Here is an 11077-nt window from a genome sequence, read left to right on the forward strand (position 1 = left end):
ATTGTGTGTGTGGGCGGGCGCGCCCCTTAAGCCGTGGCTTGTTGGTTGGCGGAGTTCACTATAAGTCCCTTAAGTTCATGGATTTGATCCTCAGTGGCACTAAGTTCTCGAATATTTAGGCACATGGTGGGGGTTCTCATCATGGGGCCTAGAGCATGAGAAATCAGTATTTGGGCCTCTGTCAAATATATATATATATATATATTAAAGAATGACCAGAGGCTATGATACGAGCTCCCAGCCACCCTCATGTGTTTAACCATTCGATCCCACGCAACATGTGATTTACTTGGAGTTTTGATTGTCAAGTTAAAGTAACACGAACACTTAAAATAAAGTTTCTAATCAACAATTAAAGTTACATAATTAAGAGATTAATTAAGCATAATTAATGGTATGATTAAGATTATATTTTTACGATATTGTAGTCAGCTAGCTATTAGAGACAAATATTAAACGTATTTGAAATAAGTCATATAACTTCAAGGTGAGTACTCATTTTCATCTACGATACTAGTATTTTGCTTCTTTTAGACTTAATGCATTAATTAATACTTTTATTAGTTATCTGGTAAATGATTATGAACTCATGATTTTGATTTTTAGTGAACTTTTGTTCATATTGAAGAAATGGTATGTGTCGACATCCTTATTGAATGATTTAACTGCTATACAAATGAAAAATTAATATTTTATTGGAAAGTGATATTTGTATTGGATGCTTGTATGTGCATGTTTGACTATGATGGAGTCACCACTTGATGGTACTAGTAAGGGAACACAAATATATCCGTTCACGTATATGGAAAAACATATTGATATTGATGTGCCTTAATTGTCATAATTTTTAGACGATGCTCCTATGACAATTGTATAGATATGAAATGATATTGATTAGACTCTTTGAATAGCATGTTAAATGTGTATATTGTTTTATAAAGAAGCTTAACTCACATGTATATTATTCTTTTTCTTTGTATTGTTGTAGTTTAAGAGTATGAGTACTCACTGGCCCGTTTAGCTCATTAATATTTTAAACTAACATTTCAGGTTAACTAAGCGATTAAGAAAGAGCGACATAAGAGAAAATGTTTATAAAATACGTGGACAACAAGTAACGAGGTAATATAAATTGTATCCCTTTAATTTATTTTGATTAGTTACTCTTTCATCTGTTAAATTGTAGACGAAAATAAAAAATTTTATTTCACACCGTCCGATCGTCTGTTCACGTCTTGATTAATTCCAAGACCCGAGCCAGGTCATGACATCATCTGCAAGTAAAACAACATCTCAAACTAACACAACAATATATAACTACTTAGAAGTTAATAGTACAATAATTACAACCATAGCACAACATAAATTTTATCAATAATAATACTCCAATAAATTAAATCATTTATGTCAGACAAATCAATCAACATTTTTTCCAGAAAGTAACGATTAAATTCAATAGTTATGTTTTCACGATTTAGTGAGCAATTATAATTTTATTATGCATTAAATAAAAATACAAATGTTATGCATAAATGTTACAAGGGTATTCAATTTATTGATAAATCAAAACTCTAAGCTTTCATTTTTAACTTGACCCTTGACATTTCAATTTAAGTATTTACTTTTTAACCTTTTTATATAAGGATCATCACATATTCAAAAATATCCTCAAAATTGTACTCGTAGATATCATCAAAATTTTTCGCCCAAATGTACACCTTTACCGTTCACTTCTTTTTTTTTTTTTTTTTTTTTTTTTTTTTTTTTTTCACAACCCCTACAATTACCATATAAGGATAATTCTGAATGAGTTGAGCTTTTACATTTCATTTTCTTTAAATATCTGCTTTTAAAGTTGTTGAACAATCATTTCTTTTTTTATCATTTAATTCATTCTTTTCTATGATTCTTTTAACTTGCAACATGAATATAACCATAAAAAAAGATATTTGAAGTAATGATACTACTCTTTATCTAATAAAAGATCAGTTTAATACATATATGAAAGTAAAAATTCACTTTAACTTTTAGGAGATCACGGAAATACTAATCCCTTTTTTTATTTCCTCTTGAACAAGTAGATTTCAATCTCTCTCATCCTTTAAGTCAACTATTTGTCAAATTGAAATCAGAAAGCTAATTCATAGATTGTTGATATTAAATTAACAACACAAACTAATTTACATAATTCAAGCATACAACATATAAATCTTTATGAATGTTTTGATTCACCTCTTCCAGCTAGAACCCGCACTACAAGCCTTCTTGCTAGCTTCCAAACATATTTAGCATAATACTTATTTTAACATTTATATATTCCATTTATATATATAAACATAAAATTAAAAAGAAAAATAACCCTGACGTCTATATGATCAGTTTAGATACTTACCTGCATAAAAATCCTCGTGAGATGACTCAAGTTGAGAACTTCACGGGAGAACACTTCCTTCTTGCTAGCTAGGGCTTGGTATGTGGTTTCATTCTTGTTCGCATCTCTCCCTATCTTCTTCTTGTTGCACAGAACTTCTTCCTTCCTCTTCTACCACTCGTGGTTAGTCGATTGCAATATGCTTCAAAAGGCAAGCAAAAACCACACGATCCTACCTCCTCCTCCTCTTTCTCCTTCAACATTCTTCCTGTTGACAAAACCTTCAATCGAACACGTCAGACTCACCACTAATGGCTTCCGAAAGTGAGTTTAAGTCGTTCGACTAGGGCATGGCTTCACTTTCTTTCTACTCAAACCAACTCAAGAGACTAATTTGATGCCTCTGCCTCCTTTCCTCTTCTCTTCTCCCTTTTCTTCCGCCTACATTTTTGTTTCTTCCTTCTGCTCAGCCCCCCTCTCTCGCTCTTGGTCTATTACGTATGAAAGGATACCTTCTACGACTCCTAAAACGAACATGTAGAGACATCCCTATTTGATTATTATTATTATTATTATTATTATTATTTAAGGGCCTATTTAATTATTATTATTATTATTATTATTATTATAGACATGCAGTTATTACAAGATGGCCCCTACAAATTTAAGAGGTGGCTTTCACTATATAGCATTTTCATGGGTTGAAAAGGTTAGCTCTCAAGGCTATGTACGTTATTTTGTATGGCACTTAGTGTAATAACAATTTTTTAAGAAATCGGATAAAATTTTTGGTGCATACAATGTATCTCAATTTTTGCACCCCTCAGATTTCAAAGGAGTGTCAAATCGATCAATTTCATATAAAGAACCATATGATTAATTATGAACGGATTGAGAAATATAAAATTTGAAAGTTTTTAGTTTAGTTAACTTTAATTAAATCGTAATTATTCCTTAATCCCTCCATAATCTTTCACAACACTATTCACAACCGACTTACTCCAATTTTATTTCCATCGTGCGATCAAATAGGGCAGCGAGCTTCCCATTTTTCCTTCTCCCTGTACAATTCGCGCAAAGAAGCAAGCGAGGGAGTCGCGAGCCTTGCTACAATGCAAGGGCCGCGAGCTGGATCGTGAACAACAAGGGACGAGCGGCGCCTGGGAAGGCCGCAAGCTACATTTGAGGACTCAAAAGCTTTGCATTTCTTCTTTCCTCTTTCTGTTCCCCCTCTCCCTCTCGATTATAGATCAACAGTGGCTCGGCAGAAGGCCTGAACAATACAGCGGGTTGTGCAGTTGCAAACCGAGCAGCAATCCTAGTAGCCACAGACTTCATTTTAAGCTTCCGTGGTGTTTTGGGTGAGTTTGAATCCCTCATCCATGTTATTCTAAGCTTTCATGTCTTTCCTCACACTTCTGTTTTGAATTTTGCTTTTTTTGTGCTTTTCTCCTTTTTGGAAGCCGTCAAAAGTGTTGATTGTGTGTCGGAAGCATCGAAAGTCTTTTGTGAGTTTTTGCAAGGGTTTTAACACAAATTCACTGAAGGTTAGGAGGAAGTAAGTAAAGTTAAGAAGAAGAGAGAAGAAGATTTGGTAGCTTTGGAAAATGGTTGATCGTTGAGAAGGCTGTTTAAGGTATGTTTTGGCAAATCAATGATATTTTGAGATAAACTACCTAATAAACTAATATATTATGAATGTCTAATTCGTTTAAGATTTCAGGTAGGTTATGTAAGGTTACGAGTCAGACGCAAACGTGTAAAAGATCATTGCAGGACAGTTCCGTAAATTTCACATAACATAATCATATACTAATTTAGATGAATAATTTGATTTACGAAAATTAATTAAATCTTAAAGTTTAGTATTATGTTTAATAGGTGATTAAGATTAACACAAAAGTCACTGTAATGTCAAGCTAGTTACTGAAGATCAAGAATCTAGTGTAATAACTGAGATGAGGAATCGCGTTTTTTAAATTTCAGTAATCATTTTTATTTCAAAATATATGTTGATTACAAGTAAGTTATAGTTTAGTGAGATTTACATTACAGTAGATTCTTCATATTAGTAGATATGAAAGATACGCATAAAAGATAACTATGTGATGCATGATATGTGATAGATATGATGTGTAAGATATGCATGACAAAAAAGATATTTATGATAAATAGATTAAGCGTAGAGTAAATATGCATGAGATGAATATATGAATAATATGAGAGATGCATGATGATAGTTATACAACAGAGTAAGAATGGGTATGCATGTTAGTAGATTGCATAAAATGTCTCAGAATAATGTATGTATGGAGAATGAAATAACTTATATATGAATGCTTATATGTGCATGTTCAGAGGAGGATTTTACCCCCTAATTGTACATGCAGGGGATGTCAGTGTACCCACGTGCGTCGATACTTCTGATGATTAGATCACTAACCGTTATACCGACGATATAATATTGGTCAAGGGCGAATAGACCAAAGCTTACCTCCGCAGACAACTGTGATGTTTACATTACTAAACACTGTGTCGATGAGATAATATCGCCAGGGGCATATAAGAGTCTTTCTACTCTAGACAATTACGATGTGTAGATCGCATCAGAGCCAATGGGGCAATATCGGTCAAGGGAGTGTTAGATTTGTTGACAGTGATCCTCACAGAGACAGATGTGTATATAAAGTATAAAATAAAAATAAAGTTAAAGTAAATATTTATAGAAGATTGAGTATATTCATTTAAAAAAAAGTTATTGATATATGCATTAGCGTATGCCATATTTCCTATAAAAATATGAAAGAACATCAATTATAAGATTTCTTATAGACTCGCATGTATATTGAATTTTTTTCTTTAGATTACTGTAATTTAGAATTATGATTACTCCTGATTTATCTTTATATAACTCATTATGTTGTTTTAATATTAATTTTAGGTTTTAAACATTTGAACAAGATAAATAGAAGAAGAGCAAGTGTGTATAGAAGACGAGAACAACAAACGAAAAGGTACAAATTTTTACTTGTTAATTTTAAATGTTTTCTATAGTAGCTCTTTTGTAAAATATTTAAATATTAAATTATCAGTGATAGAATTAGAATAACAGATAATTGATTTCCACCGCCCAACCATCCATTCCCGCCTTGGTTAACTTCAGTCCCGAGTCGGATCGTGACACTTAATTTTCATATTCAGGTTGGTATAATGCTCTAATACCATTTATAACAGCGCAAACTCTCAACCATCGAGAAATTGGCCGCTTTGGCCTAGTGGCCTCAAAATATTACCCCATTAGTGTAGCTTCCAAGGATGTCACCAATCCCAAGAGTACTCCCATGTGAGCATGCTTAACTTACGAGTTTCTTATGAAACTCCAATCATTATATCAAAAGGCGCTTTGATGTTTAAGAGTTCATGTTCACTCTATTTAATGGGTTTCACAATGTAATCCATTTTTCAAGAAAATAAAAAATAAACTTATTGTCATCCATCATATGGTATCAATTTGAGAACATAGAATTTTGATTTTGCCTATGGTAATTTCATTGGACCCTACATGTGTAATTTTATAATCTACCTAAAGGGGAACTGCAAGGAAACAAAACCCTCTAATATGACTGGAAACATGCTTACTAAAAAAAGAAAATAAATTCAAACAAAAATAAATATTGCAAGTGTATTAAAAACCATAGCATGCCTAAATAAAAAGCTAGTGTCGGCATACTACAAATTTAAATTCTGTACTTTAAAATTAACAAAAATATGTTGATTTTAGTTAACACCTTCAGAGAAAAAGAGAATTTGCTGCTATCACGATCTACTATGCTGAAAAGTTCAGCTGTGGCTCTTGGGGTGATCCCAGGATGGCTCTCCGAACCATAGATTGTGAAAGTTTTACCCGAACCAGTTTGTCCATATGCAAATATGCAAACATTGTATCCATCAACAGCAGACTGTACTAAGTACTGCACAGCAGTTAAAAGAAGTATCAATATGATGCATTCAAATTAAATCTACTGATAGGTTTATATTTAAGTAGAAAATTGAAAAAAAGCACTGACACTAGACATCATAACTATAGATTCTCAGTTCAATTTTATAATTCGAAAAATATATACCTTTGTATCCGCAAAAACATCCTCCTGGGAATCATTTTGGCCAAAAACACGATCATATATGTGTTGCCTTGATTTCTCATCTTTCCATGGATGTTCAACTGTAAACTCATCTACAGGGAATACTATGTTCTTCTCCTTCTCAGCAATTTCCTTTTCATTCAAAGGACGTATACGACAGAAAACCCTTATCTTGCCTTTCATATCTGTTAATGAAAAGTCATGGAATTTTCCCTAACATATTATGAGCGAGCAATAATCAAAATTTCTAAAACAAAAGGAGATGAAAAAATAAATATTGATGAAACATAACCTTCAATAATATTATAATATCGTTTCCGTAAAACTAACTCTTCTTTGTAAAGTGCTTCAAGCTCAGCAAGTTGCCGTCCTTGCATTTTTAAAATTGAAGCTGTTTGTTCGTTTTTCCTATCAATATCCTGTTAAAGAATACAAGCAACAACTACATCAATCCACAGGACTCCATATAGATACTTTTCAAAATATAATAAGCTCTATACATCCTTGTAGGGATGGTTGAACCCAAAAACAACTATTGAGTAGGCTGCCAGATTGTAAAGCACAGCAGAAGCAGATTACACTTGTGCATAAAAAAGGCGCAATAAATGCACTCAGGCAAGCCCACTTTCATAGCAGCCCAAGGCTGTAGCCAAAAAACCTTTAATGTTATTCTGACTTCCAGATTGTGCTGCACAGAGGAAGCAGTTAAGCATTTTGCACCTCTGCACATAAAAAACATGCACAGTAAATGCACTAGCACACGCCTTCCTGCAGAGCAGTGCAAGGCTATTGCCTAAGAAAAATATTTCATGTTTTTGGGATCTCAGACTCGGCTGCACAGATGAAGCAGCAAGCAGTTCACAACTGTGCATAAAAAAAAGCATGTACATTTTTATTTTAAGGATACAATGCCAAAATTTCCAACCTCTTTCATTTCCCGCAATTCTTGCAGCTCCTTTAAGTTTTCCTGTAATGTCTCAAGTTCGATGTTTCTAGTTGAAAGAGTAGATTCCGCCAAACATAACGCTTCTACTGCGCTTTCCAATTTCTGCTCCAAATCTTTAATTTTTACGTCCAAATTTTGACGCTCCTCTTCAAATTTTTTTATCATCATACTAATCTGTAGTTAAATATGAAACAATCAACACACATTCATGATCTGGAATGAAGTTACTTTAGATTTCTCAAACAATTGACTTGCAAAATAGGAACTAATTTTACTTTTGTGAAAATAGGAGTAGAAAAAAACCACCTCATCATTTTTCTTCTTTTCAAGTTTCTGAATCTTCTGTTCAAGCAATAATTTCTCCTTCAGCAGTTTCTTAATATTATCTTTAGATGCTTGCAATTCATTGTTATGCATCATCAAATCCTCTTGAAGTTTGCTTATCGTCTGCTTCAGTAAGAAAAAAAAAAATAGTAGCGACAAAACAAATGGACTAGGTTTTTATGACACTCAACAGAATAAAACAAAATTTTAATGTTGGGACTACTTTTCAAGCATATGATAATCTAATAAAGTGAAACAGGATAACATCATGGAACTAACCAAGGGGGGAGGGGGGAAGAGATAAATAATAAAATCCATAGGACACACCTGAGAATTATTGAAACCATTTTTTAAAGGAACATTAACTTCTCCATCTGCATTTCCAAATCCAAGCATGCTTTCCCTTCTCGCACGATTTTCTAAGGATAGGCATCCGGATGACTCCAGCTTAGCTATTCTGGTCTCAATGGTTCGTTTTTCAGTTAATGCAGTCTGTAAAAAAAAATCATATTTAAGTACATAACTAAATATATGACAAAATAAGTGAATATGTTGCAGTGCATGAAAAATGAAAAAGTGAACAAGTATTGGCAAAAATTATATGTGGACAACATACCTGTAAAGCAGTCGCCTTTTCATCATACAGAATTTTAAGTTTATCACGGTCATTAATAATTTCTTGCAAATTTTCCTTCTCAGATTGTAAGGAATCTTTAAGCCCCTTCAGTTCCTCCTGCAACTGCACTTCTCGTTTCTGCTGAGCACGCAACTCTTCCAACAACTACAAATTTATGAAAGGTTAGTTAATTCTTAGCAATGGTTTCAGAAGATTTTGCACAGCCAAAAGTATAGTTTAAGAAGCGCATGAATTAAAAAGCAGCTGATAATCCAGTGAAAAGGAAAGAAAAAAAGATATTTGCAGAAACAACTATGAGCATAAAAATTTCCACCGCTATAAAATATAAATCATAAAAATATGAAATTTGTTTCTCTGAGTTACCTGAATATAGAGAGATATAATAAAAATATAAAAGTAATTTTCAAAAATTAAAATATATTTTCTATTTAATTATTCATTAAAAATCATTAAATAATTCAAATATAATATGAAAAATAATGGAATTTTGTCCAAGTGTTTCTCTGACCTAGGCGAACCTCTAATAGTTCTCTCATGACAAAAAAAATCTTATTTTGATTAATTAGATAAATCAATTTTGAAAAATCTTATTTTTGAATTAAAATAATTATATAAATTAATTAAAAATCTAAAAGACCACATCTTCTCCTCTCATATTTTAATTAACTCATGATTGAGTCTCCATGGAAATTTCAAGGTCACTTGAGTTTCATTTGATAAGTTATAGGATAGAGAGCTTCAGGCGCAAAATGTGAATTTTGGGATTTTAATAGATTAATTAAATTCAAGGATTAATCAAAGGGTAAATGGTTAATAATGGTTATAATAAAATCTCTTGGGTGTTTGAAATATGAAGGGCTAAGAGGTAGAAACCAATTTGTCATCTATTTAATGATAAGGGTAAAATTGTAATTTTGATAATTGTCATGATTTGGAAGATAATTCAATTAAGATGATCCTATGGTATTGGGCTTAAGTTATGAAGATAATAATTCAATCATTTAAAGCATACTAATTGATGATTAGATGTTAAATCTGATATTAATGAGAATTGAAATCCCATTTCATTCAATATTAAATTATTTTAAATTACTTTGAAAATTGAAATTAAGAGGGTTTAATTAGGTATATTTTATTGTGAGATGTGTTTTGTTATTTATTTTGGGGAGATATTTGATTTGGTATGTGAGTTTTAGAGATTGTATATCTGAGTTTTGCATAATGAAGTGATATATCATTTTCTTTCACAAGTGATCGTATCTCTATAGCTTAGGCAAGAATGGGTAGTGAACCTCCTCAACATCCAAACCTCATAGTTTAAATGCTATCTTTGCTGTTTTGATCCGGAACAACACCAATCAATATTGATCCCCTATTGATCCCCATAAAAACTCCGTCAAACTCACGTGTTCTCTTTCCTTGCCATTCCACAATTAGCTCTCCGCAATACTCAAATCCTAAATGCCTTCTAGAAACCCTTGAATGATATCAAATGTCCAAAAAGAAACCCTTAACATAGATTTGTAAGAAATAAGGTAGAGTTGTAAAACAATCCAAAACTTCAATGACCACATCACCAAACAACGCAACCAAAGTGAGCAAAAAAGTCATATATTGATATTTACTAATTTTATCAAATTCGAAGTGAGTATAATCTTTTACCTTAAAATTTACTGAAACAGCACATCATACTGAAGCCAAAAAAAAAAAAGAGAGCTTCAAATTGATATAACCAACTTCATTAAATTTGGATTATAAATACCCTACAAACTTTCCATTTATACACAATCATCAAATAAATTAGATAAAACTATTAAGTTGAAAAAAAAACTACAAAATTTTTCCAAAAAAGTATAACCGGTTTTTAGCACATCCCAAAAATGATCTAAAACATTTTTAGAAATGTAACTTTCATTTCGATCATTTTAATATGTAAGCATATATAAATAAAATCACTATCCAATTCTCCCATAAATTGCCCATAACTTGCTAGGGATGTGAAACATAGAGTTGAAGCAGGCTCGGGCAAGAAAAAGAGATGAAAAAGAAGACAACGGAAGAAGAGTAGAATGAGAAGAATAATAAAGAAGAGGAAGAAAAAGAGAATAAAAAGAGAGAAGAAAGGAAAAAGAAAAAGGAGAAGATGAGCAGGAAGGAAGGCTCATATAAGAAAAATTAAAAAAGAAAAACAAAAGAGAATGAAAGTTAAAAAGGCGAAGAAAAAAAAATGAGAAGGAAAAGAAGATGTGAAGAAAAAATAAAGAAGAGAGGATATTGGGATTCAAGTAAAAAAATCTGACTTATCGAATTTTCTCCATAGATCGAGTTTGCTTTGAGTTGTAGGCTAAATGAATTAAATAAGGAAAATTTCTTTCAAGGTAATAAAAGAAATGATATTGATGAGGGGTAGGCTGCCTACGGCCCATTGGACCAGGCAAAAAGTAGCCGATCCAACCTTTCCCTAGACCGGCAAAGCCATTGTCTTTATTTCGTACCTGTCTCCCCGTGCCCGAGTCGTTCTTTCCTCTTTCCCCGCCCCCCCCAGGCCATAATCTCCTATAACCGCTCCTAGCCCATTGCAAACCTTCCTTTTCTTCCCCCCCCCCTCCCCCCCCCCCCCACCCCCCCCTCTCCCCTCTCCTCTCTCCCTCCCCTCT

At 32.7% G+C, this 11077-nt stretch overlaps 1 protein-coding gene across 4 annotated transcripts in view; it reads right to left on the bottom strand.

Moving 5' to 3' along the window:
* LOC110029992 (kinesin-like protein KIN-14I) overlaps positions 1-11077 on the bottom strand; it is a 71303-nt gene that overhangs the window by 9616 nt on the left and 50610 nt on the right. For 3 of the 4 annotated variants that reach the window (XM_020732520.1, XM_020732519.1, XM_020732518.1), the window contains 7 exons: positions 8400-8564; positions 8111-8275; positions 7766-7909; positions 7439-7633; positions 6806-6932; positions 6496-6698; positions 6160-6342 (listed from right to left, as the gene is read on the bottom strand). In XM_020732520.1, coding sequence (XP_020588179.1) covers positions 6160-6342; positions 6496-6698; positions 6806-6932; positions 7439-7633; positions 7766-7909; positions 8111-8275; positions 8400-8564 — 1182 coding nt within the window. The remainder of the gene's footprint in view (positions 1-6159; positions 6343-6495; positions 6699-6805; positions 6933-7438; positions 7634-7765; positions 7910-8110; positions 8276-8399; positions 8565-11077) is intronic. The other variant, XM_020732521.1, reaches the window with a different exon arrangement.

Source organism: Phalaenopsis equestris, unplaced genomic scaffold (genome assembly GCF_001263595.1).
Source record: "Phalaenopsis equestris unplaced genomic scaffold, ASM126359v1 Scaffold000623, whole genome shotgun sequence".
Taxonomy (NCBI): Eukaryota; Viridiplantae; Streptophyta; class Magnoliopsida; order Asparagales; family Orchidaceae; genus Phalaenopsis; species Phalaenopsis equestris.